General features: G+C 38.4%; 1 protein-coding gene across 3 annotated transcripts in view; it reads left to right on the forward strand.

The window, feature by feature from the left end:
* The first annotated feature begins 2405 nt into the window (after positions 1-2405).
* Positions 2406-18095, forward strand: part of pax7a (paired box 7a) — a 42334-nt gene continuing 26644 nt past the window's right edge. The window contains exons 1-4 of one of the 3 annotated variants that reach the window (XM_030728854.1): positions 2406-2856; positions 4069-4304; positions 5062-5206; positions 5602-5730. In XM_030728854.1, the coding sequence (XP_030584714.1) occupies positions 2772-2856; positions 4069-4304; positions 5062-5206; positions 5602-5730 (595 nt within the window). In that variant the 5' untranslated portion in view covers positions 2406-2771. The remainder of the gene's footprint in view (positions 2857-4068; positions 4305-5061; positions 5207-5601; positions 5731-18095) is intronic. The other 2 variants (XM_030728855.1, XM_030728856.1) reach the window with 2 other exon arrangements.

An 18095-nucleotide genomic window follows, 5' to 3' on the forward strand; every position in this document is an offset into this window, starting at 1 on the left:
CAGCTGAAAGGAAACTTAAGTGACAGAGTTACTTATATGAGCTGCGCTAAACCCTGCAGAAACAACCAGGCCAAATGGAGTTTAGGGTGTGACAAGGACAAACATGAGTTAGACTCCACTTGTGCTCAGATGCATAATGCACGCATGCATTATGGCTGCAAAACTGTTGTTTGGAGCAGCACAAAGCTCTGAGGAAATTGCTTTTGTCTCTTTTTTCAACATAAATCAGTTGTTAGAAAAAGTGAAGCAGTAGTCGCCCACTAGTGGACATGTCGCCCCCTTATTTGTGGCAGATGATAATAGTTTCAAAGTATTTAAAAGAAAAAGAAATATATATATATATATATATATATATATATATATATTGAAAAACGTTACTAAATTTTGATGCACCGAGTGCCTGGTTTCTATATTACCAGAGGTCAAATTAAAGTAAAACTGACATGTTTACAATAAAAATCAGCATCTCTCTTCAACACTTCTGATTCTCTTCATGTGATTTTAAAATTCATGGTTCTTTTTGTGCAATACATATTTAAACCTGTCAGTAAATGCTACGTTTGTGGATCTTCTTTTGTTATCACCTCTAAGGTTACTTGTGTGTTTTGCAGACTTATTGTGTTGTTTTTGCATGAATGAATGAAACTAGCAAACTCTTTTAACCGGGTGAAAATTGTAACTGTTTAGCTTACAAATTATGACATAACAAAAATGTTAGAATATAACCCAGAGCTGGGGAAAAAAAAAACAAAAAAACACCAGTGTAGTTAAAAATATTACGAACTAAACAACATGACTAAATGCATGATAATGTAAATTTTTTCTGCACACTGCTACAGCTTTTCTTTTGGGTGTAATTATAAACAGTTACATAGCAAATTAATATCAGGCTTGTAATAATTATCATAACAGAGGCAAGACCTAGTGGTGGCGAACCAATGATATTTGGAATGCAGGATTATTAGCTTTATTTGCGTGTCTTTGTGATTTCGAGAAGAAAAAAAAAAAGACATAGCGAAGCCTACCTGTTGTGGGAACGAGAGAAACAGAGAGGTGAAATGTTTCTGAAAGAACACCCTTTCCATAACAGAAATGTGCTGTTGTTTGGATTTCACATGATTGATGCTCGACTTAATCCAGTGCTCTCTGCGACTTCCCAGGAGGGTGAGGCGGTCTCTTTGTGCTTTTCTGTCCCGTGTGAAGCAAACCAAAGCGGGAGAGTGAGGGTCATAGCTATTCGGCAGGATACCAGATCCTTCCCACCGGCACATCTGCATGTGAAATCGCCATTTCACCCCTCCACACTCCCTAATTGTTGCTAAAATTATTTGTGAAATTGCCTTCCACCAGGAGTGTTTTCCACGGCAATTGTCACACAATTTTATATGCACGGTGGGCCCACAGAGTTGACACATGCACCTTTTCTTTTCTGCCATATGTGCTCTTTCTATTCCAGTTTAATAGTTGCGCATTATTTTTTAAACAATTACCTTTCAAGCAATTACGCTTGTGCGTACTCCAGTGGGGCAAGTCAACCTGTTGTCATCAATAGCGGGTCGATCCAAATGTTGTAATTACCACAAAAGCTATATAGGAGCGATTTAGATGTTCATGTTGCGCACATTTGCTTAATTGAAAGGTTAACAAGCCAAAAGCATCTCACACTCGCTAAGCTGTAGCGCAGTTTGTCCATTCAGAAAACACATCTTCAGTCCGTGACTCAGTTATTATGTGCCGTCATTTCTTTTTCTTTTCTTTTTTTTCCCCCCTTTTTATTCAAACGAAGCGCCGGTGCATTCATGGAGAAGTATTTCTGGATATGGATACCTCTAAAGTGTTGTCCATTTTATTAAATTCATTTATACATTTTTCCTGATGTGATTTTTTTTATTTGATTTTTCTAATATAATAATGCCCAACTATTTACCTGCGGATAATAAGGTAAATATTTTAAATATTTCCATTTTATTTTATTTAAAAAACATTTGGAATGTCTGGCTCTGCTGTTGTTTCCGGGGCTGCATTTTAACTTGTATATACCTTTAATGTCTACAAAAAAAGAAAGAAAGAAAGAAAGCGTTTTAATTTTTTTTAATATTAATATTCCACAGGTTTGGACAGCTGGATGTGATGGAAGCAGACACACTTTGAAAAGATGGATTTAGAATAATATTTAGATATATTAACATTTTGAACTGGTTTGGGTGCATGGGTTTTTTATGAGAGAGGCACCAGTGAATTAAAAGTGGAATGTGTTGCTCTGATTGGTCGGCGGGCTCCTGGCTAAACCCACTCTCTTTCATCCATAAAAGAAAGGGCAGTGAGCCTATGGGAGCGCTCGGCTGTCTCCTCCTACGACATGCACGAAAGTTGGCCACTTAAACTACTTCCAACCAGCCAGCAGACATTACACTGAATCTAAACTACACCAAGGGAAAAAGAATAACACCACATTTTTCTAACGCAGATAGTTTTGGTGCAACTCCTCCGTTTTGCAAACTTTCCTGTATAGAGATTTTTATTTTGTTTGGTGCAGTCTTTAATCTTTATTTTTTGGCATATCCATCGCAGCAGAGGAGAGCATCACTTTTATTTTTCCCCCGGTGGAAGAAGGGCTAGTCCAGTTTCTCCGCCTGGGATTGGGATTTGACAGCAGAGCATCTTTTTCAGCATTTTGATTACATTCCGGGTTTTTATTTTTTGGCTTGGACTTTCTAAGAGTAGCAGTTTCGAGCAGATCCCGGTTTTGTGTTTGTTTGTGTAGCTACAGGATGGCTACTTTACCAGGAACAGTGCCTCGGATGGTGCGCCCTGCGCCAGGCCAGAACTACCCCCGAACCGGCTTCCCCCTGGAAGGTAAGAAAAATGACCCCATGTGTTAAATATGTGAACTCGAACTGATAAAGATCGTCGGCTGTTCACTCTGTCAGCTTTCACCGTGGTGGTGACACAGAGCACAGTTTGTTATCGGCGGCATGCTGGGAAATAAAAAGATGGGTGGACAAATACGAGCCTCCAGTCAGTGCTGATGAAAGTTAACCCCAAGTCATGGTCAAAAGCAGCCTCACGTTATGTTGAGTCCCCCTGAATTTACCTCTGTTACTTTATAAGACCTATATTTATTCTTCATTAATATTAACTTGAAACTGATTTTTAAGGATTTTTGTAAACAAATTATCTTGGTTGGTAATATTATTTAAATATTTGTGATGATGAAATTTTTTTTTTTTTTTAGTGTATCTGTTTTTGTTTTATTTTTTTTAATAAAAATGCCTTAAATTGATTTTTAAATGTTTATGAGTAAAAATATTGTACTTTTTTCTGATATATTTATATTTAGTGGTCTAACTTTTCTGGCTATTTCTGGCTATACACACACAAAGCAAGAAATCTAATATATATATATATATATATATATATATATATATATATATATATATATATATATATATACTTTTCTATATTAACTTTTTTTTTAACTTCGATGCCCATCACACTCAAGTCGTTTGAACATATGCTGGTGGTAGAAAGAAAAGGATCGTTTATTTGCATACATTTATGGAAACAGTTTTCCCCTTACAACCAGTTCGTGCTCAAGTGCTCTGGACTGAAATGTACAAAAACCACGTAGCTCGCAAGTTACTCCAGCTCCGGGATTTGTTCAAGTGTCCGGCTGCTGGAAATGGCAATAATACACACAGCAAAGAGATGGCTCAAAGGATCACATCAATATTTGTACAGCATGACTAGGAATAATCAAGGTGAGAAGTGTCACCCTCTTTAGTGTCTCTTGAATGTGAAATTGGATCCTGAAGTGGCCTTGGAAGCATCCTGTCAGCCAGACTGAGGCTGGTCGAATTTGGCACGATGCTCTCTTGAAAATGTATAATATGATAATGTGTGTAAACTGCGTCCCATTAAAAGTCAGGAACATAGCAAATATGCGGCTATTTGGTTATAATAAATTTTAGTCTAGTCTACTCTGAAGTGAGCAAAAGCTTCACAGAAAACGTGATGTGCTATTTGTGTTGTTTGTTGAGACTTTTATTGTTTATTATTGTGGCACAGTATCCACGCCTCTGGGCCAGGGTAGGGTGAACCAGCTTGGCGGAGTGTTCATCAACGGGAGGCCCCTGCCAAATCACATCCGACACAAGATAGTGGAGATGGCCCACCACGGCATCCGACCTTGCGTAATCTCGCGACAACTGCGAGTTTCTCACGGTTGTGTCTCCAAGATCCTCTGCCGGTACCAAGAGACCGGCTCGATCCGTCCCGGAGCCATAGGAGGCAGCAAGCCCAGGGTGAGTGGGGATCCATGGTCCAGGAAATGGGTCACAGTAGCTCGAGGATGGGAGAGAGGCTTGGGGCTGGGGTGGGGTGGGGGGCATGACAACAGAGTGAACTCAAATCTGATGTTTGTGTTGTAATTTCAGATAGTGCAAAGACTGTGGCATAATAATAATAATAATAATAATAATAATAATAATAATAATAATAATAATAATAATAATAATAATAATAATAATAATAATTTTCCTCAAAAGGGCCAACACACCTGTAACATTTTTTCTGTGGATCATAGAAATCTAACATAAATAAATAAGACAAAAAATAATAAGAGCTAAAATTAAGAACCATGCCTTTAAAGTATTTATTGTTAATTTTGTGTATTTATTTCTGCTGTAGAGTCTTTGTAGTACAATAAATATATCGAATTTCAAATGTATATTATATTAATTAACCACAATATATTTGTGGTGTATTTTATAGATTTTTTTCCCTTATGTTTTGATATTAGCTTCATAAGGTTGTGAATAGAGAACATAAGATTTCTCAATTTTCTGTTTGTTTCTTAGCCTTTATGGAGTCATGAGTCCATATCTCGAAAAAAAAATGCATAATTTAGAGTTTGATTTATTTCCCTTATTTTATTCGTATATCCTTTTCGTGGATCTTTCGGGGGTAAAAAAAAAAATCTCATTTCAGTTAAAACTGAAATTCTTTCCTTTCCCTCTTTTGTCTTTCCCCCCTTCCTTTCACACCTTTTCAAAATTAAAGCAGGTGGCAACTCCTGACGTGGAGAAGCGGATCGAAGAGTACAAGAGAGAAAACCCGGGCATGTTCAGCTGGGAGATCCGGGATAAGCTGCTGAAGGACGGGGTGTGCGACAGAAGCACAGTTCCTTCAGGTGAGGCTTCATCTGGTAAGCTGCACTTTTTTTTTTTTCCCCTACTACCAGCGAACACTGCAGCATCACTTCTGAATGAACATCACTTTGAATCCCACATGTTTTAAGCCTCAGTTACTGATAATAAAAGGCACACCTACAGCTGTTTGACCCAGAAAAAAAAAATTCATCCTGTTGAAATGTGGCTTCAGTGCGCCATAGTGAATTCACATCATTGTATTACAGTGTACTTTTACTCCCTTAGTATAGAAATATATTTTCAATATTTTCCTAGCGCTGCTGCTTCATGTAAAACTTTTTGCTGTGCTATTTTTGTGTGGTATATCCTTCTAAAAATGTATGATAGGATTATTATGGTTCTTTTATGGGTTTTAGGGCTAATCATCCGTTTACCTTTTTGTTGCCATTAGTGAGCTCCATCAGCCGCGTTTTGAGGGCCCGATTTGGCAAAAAAGATGACGAGGATGACTGTGATAAGAAGGATGAAGATGGAGAAAAGAAAACAAAGCATAGCATCGATGGCATCCTCGGTGATAAATGTAAGTTAACAGCAGAAAATATATGGCCCTTTTGTATATGTCTGAAATAAGAAATTATTATTATTATTATTATTATTATTATTATTATTTAGAGTAAATTTCAACCTTGTAATCAGGAAACAAATGCTTTAAATAGACTTCCTATTTCACGTCCTCTTGGGAAATTGTCCCACACCCGAGCAGCAGCTAAACGCAGAGAATTTATATCTGCTTTTAACTCCGAGCCAGCAGTTGTTCATTCACTCAATTATTTATGAGAGCCTTGGCAGAAGGTATTTAACTGCAGAAAATTAATTTGTGTAGCAAATTCCTCTTCATTCATTCACTCATTTAACGACCTCTAAACGACAGCTGACAGTTGACCCATTTCACAATCGATGTCAGTTCACTGACATTTCACCACTTGTCAGTTAAAGTGGAAATCAGTGTTCATATTATTATTATTTGCTCTAATGCTGCTAGGAGAGAAAATAAAGCGTTGCAGGTATCTGCTGTCAGTGCCTGCCGTATTTACGAGGCACTTTAAAGGGTTTTGGTATATCCTATTATATAGGATATACGTTTTGTAGCTTATTTCATGTATATTAATTATGAAATGTTAGAACATGAGAAATGCACAGCGTAGAATATCACAGGCAACTAGCATTAAATTAGAAAATAGAGAATTTTGTTATTTGAGGTCATTTCATTTCATTTGAGGTGAATTTTTTAAACATGTTCTTCTGATTTTATCATCGTTTTTTTTTTTTTTTTTTTAGTTCTTTGCTATTATCCACGGTGGGGAGAAATGCGGAGTCTCCATATAATATTAGGTGATCAAACATTTGAATGGGCTTAAATTAATTTTTTTTTTTTTTGGCTCACAAAAGCATTTTTTTTTCTGAAATAAAAAAGACACCGCCGAGAATTTTTCAAACTTGAAGATGAACTTTACGAGCAAAACCTCCCCTCTATTGATGCTTTTCTAAAGTGAAGGGTCTGAGGTACAAAAGCAAATCCTGGAAAGCAGGGCAGCGAAAAGGAGAGTATGGGCCCATCCATTCTTATTCAAAAATCTGTTAAAAAAAAGAGAGAAAAAACTTTGGACAAAGGGCAAGAAGAGACATAAAAGGAGATGAATTATTCAGCACGCCCCGCTGGTAGATAGTTTTGTAATTTTATATAATGGTCCGCTGGAGAAGAATCAAGTGATAGCGTGAAAACGGTCTCTTTTTCTTTCACACCACGCGCTAATGTTAGAGGGAAAAATTCACCGTTTTGTTGCAAATATCTCCAATGTCCATATAGATGGGCTGTAAACCCTGCTGGTTCTAAATGACCAAAAAAAAAAAAAAAAAAAAAAAGCGCACGACTGATGCACACGTTTGCAATATACTCTGATTTGTAAAGTGTTACCTGCGTTATCATCGCATTAATATTGACTTTTTTGTTGGTGCAAAATATAGACATAATGCTCCTGCTTCTATTTTTTCTTTTTTTTTTTCCTTAGCGCTGCTCATGTTTTAAATTGGGGTTGATTTACGTTGCTATAAAAAGAGACGCACCCTCTGCGTAATGCAGTTTAGACTACCAGCATCCGGATGGCATTTAATAATGTTAATACTTATTAGAGTAAGCACTGGAAACGATGGTTGCTGAATAGGTGGCTGTGTTCGTGCCGGGTGTAATAGCTCGCAGGCATGGTAAGAAATGTATTTATCCCCAATCAGCCCCTCACTCTCCGAGTTTGAAGCACAGCCCTTATGTGGAGAGGGGTTTTAAAGCAGATTAAATAGAGCCTTTTATTTCTTTTCACTTTCATCTCAGAGCGGAGCTCACAGTGGCTCGCCCTGGGCACAAAATTCATGAGATTTTTTTTTTCGTTTACTTATCCAGATTTTAAGACTTTATTTATTTATCTATTTGTTTATTAGGTCTGCGTATTTGATTTTCTCAGAGGTTACATCACGGATTTATCCCAGCTCTAATCTAGCTTTATTAAACGTGTATTTAGAGTCCTAACCATATTACAATAATGTAGATTTTATTTGCTGCATGAAGATATCTGTTTTTTTTCCACAAGATTGTAGTAGAAAGTAAACCAAAAAAAAAAAAAAAAACAGTGTCTGTGAGTGGAGAGCCTGGTCCACCCCACAATTTGCGCAGAAACAAGTTTCCAGTCTAAGGTGTGCACTTCAGTTGTCATGCACGGCTATTAAAATCTGTCCCAGCGTTTTAATTGCGCACAAGAAAGTATTTAAAGACCGCTCTGCACAAACGTGGGCATCATTATGCTTTGCGCCACCCCGGTCAGAAGCAGAAGGTGAATCAGCTGCCTGGCGTCAATCTGCCACACTGATGCATCCAAACCGACCGTTAGATGCGGTGGAGACGTTCGATGGACATTTCAGCAAATCGTAGCATTACCTGAGGTCCTCGGTGTAATTAAACAGATGCCAGGAGGGATTATTTCAAGGCAGCGGGGAGGGAAAGTGACAGAGCAGCGGAGAGGCGTGAGGAAGCTCGACCAGCCCAAAGAGCCAGGTGGGACTGGGCAAGATGAGGCTATACTGTTACTTTAGATCCATAGTCAGTGAAATATTATTTGTAATGGAATAAATGTGAGGCGCGCACTGTATTATCAACAATTTATATTTAAATGTTATTATCGCTAGAATTTTCTTTTTCCATTGATGCGTCAGTGCTCAATCTTTTTTTTTTTTAAATACTACGGGAAAATGTTTTCTTCCTGTTTATCCCACAGTGCCAGGTAGCCTACATATGAGCTCCTACAGAAACAAAGGTGTGTGTGTGTGTGTGTGTGTGTGTGTGTAGGGGGGGGGGGGGGGGTAGTTTCTGCCTGTATAGTGATGAAAACGTAAAAAGCTGCCCCCTCTGCGCTTTCCACGTCACAAGCGCACATGCGGACATGCACGGGCGCGCGCCTTCGTACACGCACGCCCAGTCTCTAAGTGTATGGTAATATAATGTAGCTATATTTCGGGTCTAAAGCCGTGCTGAATGAGAAGGACAGGGGAATGAAGCGAGAGACCACTTCAAACAAATCCATCTGGAACAGTGTGTGAGAGAGATTCAGTGAAAGTATGGGGAAGTTATTTAGCTATTAATAACGTTTTTTCCTCAGGCATTGAGAGTGACTCCATCTGCACTTTCTCGCAGCTATTTGGCTGGGTGGAAATTGAGGGAGACCCAAATGTTGGGCAGAGATAACATACCCATCATAGCCTAGACCCTGCGCTGTGCTTCACTGCATTAAACTCGGATTAACCTCCCCTGTCCCCGCAGCCACTCAAGCCACATTTCACTGGAATTTACATCGGTAGGCCTACATTTCTTATAAAGGGGGCAGGAGCTGAAAGACATGACATCGTCGATATTATTATTATTATTATTATTATTATTATTATTATTATTATTATTATTATTATTATTATTATTATTAGTGTATTTTAAGGTAAAGGGTCAGATTATTTGCAATGTGCAAAAATAAAGGTAATAATATTGGCAAATTATATAACTATGTGACTATATTTTAAATGCCAATTTCAAAGGTTAGAAAAAAAGAGCCCTGAAGAATCGTTGTTTTGTTAACAATTAAAACAAACAAGCAAGCAAGCAAACTGCGTCAACTTTATTGGGTACTTTTAAGATATATATATATATATATATATATATATATATATATATATATATATATATATATTTACAGAGCGTAGTGAATTCTCATTTAAGATTTCTGGACATGTGGCTGTGATGTCTGAATTTATTTTTTGCACAAAAAGAATTCAAAAAAGATGTGTAGGTACCTTTTTAGCCTTTCTTTCGTGACTACAATATTATAAACAGTGGCAAGGTAACAGGTCTCAGTGACGGTTTATAAAGTGGACAACAGCCTAATATTTAGTAATAATAATAATATTATTATTATTATTATTATTATTATTATTATTATTATAGATAAACAGTGAGCACATTTTGCCCACAGCTTAGATTTGGTTATGAAGTAAATATATTGCAGTATTTTTTGACGGTCTCTCGGTGTCATTTGTCAGTAGTGTGACCAATTTCCATTTTGGTATCAGTAATGTGCTAAAACTGTAGGCTTAGAAATGAAAATGAATAACCTACCCAAAAACATGTACACATTTCCGTCACTATTTCCATGACCCCCTCATCCTTTCTCTTTTTCTCAAATTCAGCCTTTTTCATTCAAAGTTTATGGAGTAATTTGTTATTTAATGACATATCGCGAGACTTGATGACAGGCGCTACAAACAGTGTTACAAATTGGTCTATTGGTTCCAGCGAGCTAACGTGAGCAAACCGTGCAACATAATAACACCAAACCCGCTGCGTATGAGCGGAGATTTGAGCACTGCATCAATTTTTAGGGAGTGCAGTTTAAGCTTGTAGGCCTACCAAACCGGCGAGACATTTCAGTGTCAGGAGCTTTAAGTGTCCAAAGCATTAGGCTGCAAATAAGGGAAAAAAAAAAAATCGAGTAGGCTTAAATTCATTCTGTACTGGCATTTGACTTTGATCACATGAGAAATATTCATGGAAGCACAAACACTAGCTCTGTCACCATTATCCAAGCTGACAGTGATACCTCTCAAGGCTGTCTATTAATTAAAGTGGCGCTTACCATGTGGGACGACTTCCTATCTGGGCACAAAAATGGTTTTTCCATCTCTTGTGGGGCTCTTGAAAAGGGGCAATCTTTCCTCTCCAGCTTCTTGTGGGAAATTTAAAAGTGTACAGAGGAAGACATGGGGATTTCTAGCTCATTTATAAAGACGAGTTTATAATCCTTTCCTGCTTAATAACTTAAAAGGATTCAATTTCTCCCCTCATTTATGGGGTTATGATCACACATTGTTAGACGCAGATAGCGGCATTTCAAGGTTAACATTTCCTGCTCTAAAATATCAGAATATAAGCTGTAAGCCCATAGGTGCCCTTTGTTTAGCCCGAAAATTTCCCCACAAATGCTGATAGGCCCATTTTAGATGTTGTTACTATTAATGTGATAACAACGAGGAAGCCGAGGAAGACCAATTCGATAAGATGCTTCCATGTCACAGAGCATTTTTTAAATGATACGATATTTAATTATAGCATATAATTTCACCATCGAGAATTAAATTCAGTAGGCTTACGCTGACTCTGAGGATTGAATGTCTGGTTGGGGGTCTCAAGCCATACGAGACAAATTAAAGAGGAAGCGTTGCCCTCCAGGTATCCTGTCACAACAGTAGGGTGCTTCAGCGCGTCTCTCATTTCTGTCTGTGTTTTATTCCGCCAATTTTCACTATGGGGCTCCGAGAAACCTGCGCAGTGCCTGCAGGGCTGTGCTCCAAAATAAATACTCTCAATTTTTCATCTTCTCTCTTTACTCAAGTTTGCCTCCTTTCTCTTCCTCTCTCTTGTCCTCATCCCCTTTCCTCTTTCCCTCCTTCTTTCCCTCTCTCACTCACACACGTACGCGCGCGCACCACATACTCATGTCAACAGGTGGAGGTGTTAAAAACTATGATGAAGAATTTTGATTGTACAACTTCAGTTTTTTTTATTTATTTTAGGGGGGGATTAATTCATTTTGATTGTGGTTTTATTTTTTCTTGGCGTAATTTAGCTCAAACGGATGGAGGCTGAGAGTTGCTTTGAACAGCTCCTGTCGTTTTAAAATGTCATTTTATATACTTTATATAATATTTATGCAGAAGTCAATTCATTTCATGGCGTTGTAGGCACTTTAGGCTTATATTGTGATATTTTTGTTGAAATTTTCTACAAATTTATTATTAAAATTAATTATCCTTTTTATTATATTATTAACAAATATAACCGGCTATTTATTATTATTATTATTAATATTATTATTACTATAGGGAGTCTCGTTGCTGTCACCAGCCCGACTGACATGGCCTTAAACATTTACATTTCCACTTTAGGCGCTTGATGTATTCTCCAAATTGCCAGCGCTTTGTTAGCATTAATGTTTAATTGGCTGGAAGAAGATGAATGAGGCTGACAGGAATCAGCTGTCCGCAGATTCCCCTGTGAGTCTGACTCGGAAATCATAACCTGACCAGCTTTTCCTCCTCTGAAACCAGCTCGTTGAACTTGTCACATCTAATTAGGGTGTTAAAACGCACCGAGAGCATCGGTGGGAAACAGTAGGTGGTTGGTCCGGGGCAGCCAATAAGGCCTTTTTGGGTCAGATGGTGGAAGAGAAGGAGGGGTGGGCAGCGTGGTTGGATGGTAATGTTGTTGAATTGGACCGCTGCGGGCTTTTATTTCTAAGCAGCCCCCTTTTTTCCGCTATTACTTCAATTATGGCCGTCCAGCGGGCTAAACAGGCCAGCGTGCATGGACTCTAGTCTTGTTTTAATTAGGTATGAAATTAATTAGAGCAGACATCTATTAAAGACTTTTAAGTTTGGCTAATTTTTTTTCGACAGAGTTTAAAGGTATAACAGTGGATTAATGGCTTACACCCAAAATTACATTTTATTGCATCCTATAATTTCTATGCTGGCTGTCTAACAGGTGTCAGGCAAATTTAGAGATACTGAAAGTTAATTAATATTTTAATATAGTTAAATACGCTGTTTGTAAAAGTACAGACACTTGTTTAAAGTTTAAATCGGAATTTCCAATATCAGAAAAATATTACTGTTACTCTTGCCCCTTTAAGGACACAGACATCCTGTCTATCTCTACTGACATTTGCACACACACACACACACACATATATATATATATATATATATATATATATATATATATATATATATATATATATATATATATATATATATATATATATATATATATATATATATATATATATATATATATATATATATATATATATATATATATATATATATATGTAATAAACACTTTAACCTATTGTGTTGTTTAAGTTGACTAGCCTATAGGTTCTGTGCAGATGTGAAATACACTTGTCTTCGATCTCCATTTTAAGAGGCTGTTTTCTTTCTTTCTTTTTTTAAAAAGTCTTTTTTTTCTCCCTTGTATTGGTTAAAAAAAAGAAAAGTCCTGTGATGTCTGACAGCCTACTCTCACCATTGTTAGATGAACAGCCACTAGAAAAGGAAGAGAGAAAGAAGAGGGAGGAGAAAAGGCCCGTCTGTTATTTTCTGTCTTGAGACTTGCTGCATAGGCTATTCAGGCAAGTTGATGAACTCCTCCAAAAAGTTTATTAAGGGGGTGAAAACAATAAGAACCAAAGCCTTTGGGTGCCTGGGCAGACAGTTTATAAACTAGCTGCTATTGTGCCTCAAAGGCAGATGCATGAATACTTTTGAATAGAGGCCTTCAAACTGACACGATCAGGCTGGACAGCAGCAGTTTTAAAGGGAGACAGGGTGCTTCTGCTGCAGCTCAGATCTCTGCCTTCTTCTTCTTTTTCTTTTCTTTTCTTTTTTTTTTGCATTAATGTACATCTGCAAAGGAAGGGGAAGGAGGAGGAGCTGGGCACTGTCTGTCATAGCCAATGGTTTTCTATTGGGCTTTGTGTTATAGGTGTTTAAAAAGAAAGAAAGAAAGAAAGCTTAAAGAAAACAAATAAGATGTATATGCATATATGAAAATACTGATTCACATATTCTTAGATTCCCAGAATGCAATCACAACAGGAGCAGCAGTATATAGCAAAGCATATCATGTGTAATTATTTTCAAACATATTAAATATGTTTTTTCTTTTACTACTAATGCTGTATTTTTAGTGCAGAAACGCACAAAGATACAACGAGACAACTGAGACAATTTCAATCAAAAAGCTCTCAAATTCTTGATCAACAGCACAAAAAAAGAGAAGAAGACACAAAACGCAAAGCAGAAATCTGTTCAGTGCCTTAGCAGGCTGACATGGATTCACTGTTGATATTTTTTTTTTTTGAATGGGGCACAGTGGTTACGCGCACTCAAGAAGATACATTATTCCCCTCCTTTTCAGTAAACAATAGACTGTCACTCTTTATCCTTCTTCCCTCCTCTGTCCCTCCCTCTTCAGCTTTCTCTTTTAGCCCTCTCAGTCTCTGGCTCTGTGCCTCACAACATCAGAGGGAGTCCAGTGATTTGTGACCCCAGCAACCCACACTTAATCTTGCTAAAGAGGGGGAGCATCCAGTTTACAGCTTGGCGGGCCCCAAATAGACCAAGCCTGCTCTGGCAGGTGTCAACATTAGCAAACAATTGGTCCCCAGTCCCATGCCCCATACCCCAGTGCAACACAGAACCTAAACTATTTGGGGCTCTCTGAAAGAAGCCACATAATAGGGACTGTGGAGGGGAGGAGAGGAGGGGGAGGACAAGGGAGAGATTACACTCTCAGACAGCTATTAGCAGGGATGAGGCTTTTCTAAACAAACAAAAAAGAAGAAGATCAATACTGTGTTAGTTTACCAAGTGGAGTCATCTTTGTGGCTTTGGCGTATTTATTTTCTGCTCCATTGTTTTTCTCGACTTCTCAAACGTCTGTAGGCCGTATTGGCAATCCAATTAAGTTTGGCAGGGGGTCCCTTGGAGGCCTATTTCTTCTTGCAGGCGGTTGTGTGTTTGCAGTGGGCAGTTCATTCACAGATTTGGTGTTGTAATGAATCCTGAATGGTGAGTATTACCTTCCATAGTGGACAATGACTGGGCTGTCCAGAGGGAAAACAACACTCAGGGATGACAGAGCTCTGTTTAGCCCTGTGGGATTGCAGTCCCTCTACTTCATTAGACAGAAGTGTCTTTGCGAAGAGAGCAGAGGAAATGGGAAGGGAATGAGTTGACATGTGGATTGCTGCTAGTGTTGAGTGGGTATGTGTCCTGACAAGAGGGCCAATGTTTTTTAAAGGCTATTTATTTATCTCTCAGCGCTGATTCGTAGCCATGCCACAAGGAGAGACAAGTGTTCTCAGCAGGGGAGATTAGTTTCAAAGGTTTTAATGGGAAAACCTATGGTATTTGTTATTGGACAGAAATCTCATTTAATTGCTTTGAGATGTCCTGTTGGTGTCTTTCCACCTGGCCTCCAGAAAAAAGAAAGAAAAAGAAAAACTGGTTGGTGCAGTTGTTCTCCACACATCACTGGAGAAACTGGTGTTGTTTTGCTGCCATAACCAAGTGTAATCAACTAACCCCAAGACCGCTGCACACAACAGAACCAGTGGCAATTTCGACATGCAGTGAAGTAATTGTGAGCATTCATGGCATCTGGACATCACACAATATAGAGAGAAAAAGCCCCAAACATCGCACACATAGACCGATGTGACTACATTTCTCCTGCGGGTAAAAAGTGTTTTTGTTTTGTCTCGGTGAGGTGACTGCCGAAGGGGACAGGCAGTTTATTGTCATTTCAGCTCTAGGCACGATATAATTAACCATGTAATTCCATAAATTGTAGTCAGCTTGCTTAATAAGTTATCTACCAGACAACATAAATGTTGTCACTGGCCCACAGATAATGTCACAAAATGACAAAGGCCTTTGAATTCGTGGAAGTTTCATCGGTAATTGTGGATGATATTTATGCAGGAAATATCAGGCTACAGATGGAATTCTTCACTCAGAGTTGCCTTTTAGCCATTTTAAAAACAAAACTGAAAATTGAAAACTTTTATTCATAGGTCAGATTGTCTAAAAACTGTCCCTTTTTGTGTTGCTTTTCAAGCCTGTGAAAGCCACTTTGTGTTTTTACAGGTATTAGACACACTCTACAATTATAGTGACATTTCACATTTATTTTGCTTAATTTCATGTTTTAGAAATATTATTTATAATAAGTGAATATAATTTAAAAAGCTAAGGAAAAAAATTGTGTTTTTTGCCGCATTTGAATTTTATGTTAAGCCCACTTTTCTCTGAGGAATCTAGAACAAAAAACTCTATTGTCTGCTTGAATTTTCTGCCTGTCTGAAGTAGAAATTTTAAGATGAACAGTGTAATAATAAGCAGGACCTTTGGCAGAAATAGATCTTTGTCTTGGTGATTAAGCCATTGTCATTGTGCTAAACAATGAAGGATCGCAAACATGAGTGTTCAGTACATCAGGACATCTCAGGCTTTATTATATCCATGTTAAATTGTGTACTGGATGAGCAGGTCAGAGCCACATAATTTACTGAAAGAAATGTAGTTTCCTCCAATTCACCTTGCCAGCTAAGGTTGTCAAACTCTGACAGCTGGCGCGGATCGGGACAGTGTTTCGCATTATGACCATCCACTGGTTACCATGGAGCTGCATTAGAAAAGACAAAAAGCATTTCTGGCTAATTTTATTACAATGCAGGAATAGCCCACATAATGTGCAACAGTAATTATGTTTAGCACAGCGCACCCTCGCTCTCCCTCAGTGATGAATGAGAAGCATTGACCATGGTCTGCTAGTTTAAAAATCGCCATTAGCCTATGCTACTTAGGGCCAGAACATTTCACATTTTATGCTCTTGATGTGCTTCGCCACTGAAATATTCATTTGTTTTAATTGTGCATGTTTTTTTTTTTTCATAACCACAAAGACAATAAACATGTTCCCTAAGTGTTGCAAATCAGAAATGTGTTTTTTCCCTACCAAGTTAAACTGTGAAAGCAGTTGTCCAAACAGTGGGGTGGAGCTCCTGTCCTAGCCATCAAAATAACAACTTCAAATGTTGTCCCCTATTTTCAACTAATGGGCTTATTTCTGCATCGTCAGTCATTCTCTCCTTGGGGAATATGTAGTCTCAGTATAAAAAGCTTTTCTACTGTGCACATTACAACCCTTCAATATGGCGGGCTCTCAGAAATTAATGCCAAGCACTGTAATGCCTTACTGTGGCCAGAAAATAAGCTCTCTACAGGAAATATTCATTAAATTGTTGTATATAAAGGAGCTCTTTGGTAACAGTTTGTTTATGTACAATCCACTAAATGTTAGTGGACTATAAATTATTTTTAGTTTTCATTATAACAGCAAATCATACAGGAATAAAATAAATCAGCATCCAAACAGACATCGTGAAGTGAAAAACATCTGGAAGTGAAGTGTAGTTATTTCTGTGACGATAGAAACCTTTATCTTCTTGCTTGTTGAAATATTTTGAGCTTTTGGCTCTGAGTTTTTGTCAAAGTTTCCACCCTCCTCTCTTTCATCAACTCTTCTTTCCTTCCTAGTGTCCTCTGTACCACACAAACTTTTCCGCAATATTTGCTGCCCATCCTTGTCCAGAAAATTAGGAAACTTCCCTTGGGCACATAAAAATGTCCGCTGTGCATTCCTATACTGTGCCCAGTAATCTCTCTTTGGCTTTGTTGAGAAAATGATTTGTTCCTCCAGGAGACCTCGGCTCAAAGCCCTGAGACGCAACTGTTTGATTTCCTGCGTAGGTTTTTAGAGCTTTTTGCTGGGGGACTGGGGCTCTGGCTCTAGTGCCATTTGGCCGAGACCCCCGCGGGCTCCTTTTTTTACTTTCTTGTGCTCCCTGTTAATTTCATTACGTTTGCTGTGACCTCAATTAGTAAAGACTTGAGTTCAGGCAGTGACATTCTGCACGACAGAAGAGAGAACCTGGTGCAAAGCTCAGGCTTATGGGGAAGGGAAAGGTGGCAAGAGCCTAGGTTCACATTTTGCATCCTCTGTCTTTAGGGCTCCACGTGGTGCTGTTAGAGCATCTATTATCTGACTTTGTTCCTAAAAATTGACATATTAGAAAAGGGCATGATAATTTAGAAAATAAATGTATTTCAGTGTGTGAATAAGGAAAATTTACATATTTGCAGTGTTTGAGGCACCTTTTTCCTAATAACTACATCAAAAGGAGGGTTACAAAAGAAGAATTTATGTGCTAAAACTTAAATAGTATTCTCAGGACAGATGGTATTTTCCTGTTTTAGAACTAGAATGTCTTAAAGTCATAAGCAAACATTTATATTACAGCTAATATCCAAGTTTTAGTCAGCAGTATATTAAAGAAAAAGAATCCCACCCTTCAAGCCCTTCACGCTTTCACACTCAGGCAGCGCAGAGGCATGGGGAGTCAATATGTCAGCGTTTATGGATGCCCTGCGGAGCTGCACAAGGCTGTCAGGCCCCTATTCATGCTCTAATGGCCCCCTGAGGAGCTCGTCTCTTCGGGCTGAAAAGGCCGGGAGGCCCAGTGGACGCCCTGTTGTTGAAGGTGAGCATGCGCGCTCATGGACGCGCTGCGCCTTCATCCATATGACAAGAGCCATAAAAGAGCATCGCTCTCGCTGCTTCTCCCTCTCTGTCTCCTCTGCTTTCTCTTCCCCCCCCCCCCCCCGCCTTTCTGCCCACCTCTAAAAGAGAGAAGGGGGCTAATTGTTTGTTGTGGGAGCCAAAGATTA

Source organism: Archocentrus centrarchus, chromosome 5, assembly GCF_007364275.1.
Source record: "Archocentrus centrarchus isolate MPI-CPG fArcCen1 chromosome 5, fArcCen1, whole genome shotgun sequence".
In the NCBI taxonomy this organism is placed as follows: domain Eukaryota; kingdom Metazoa; phylum Chordata; class Actinopteri; order Cichliformes; family Cichlidae; genus Archocentrus; species Archocentrus centrarchus.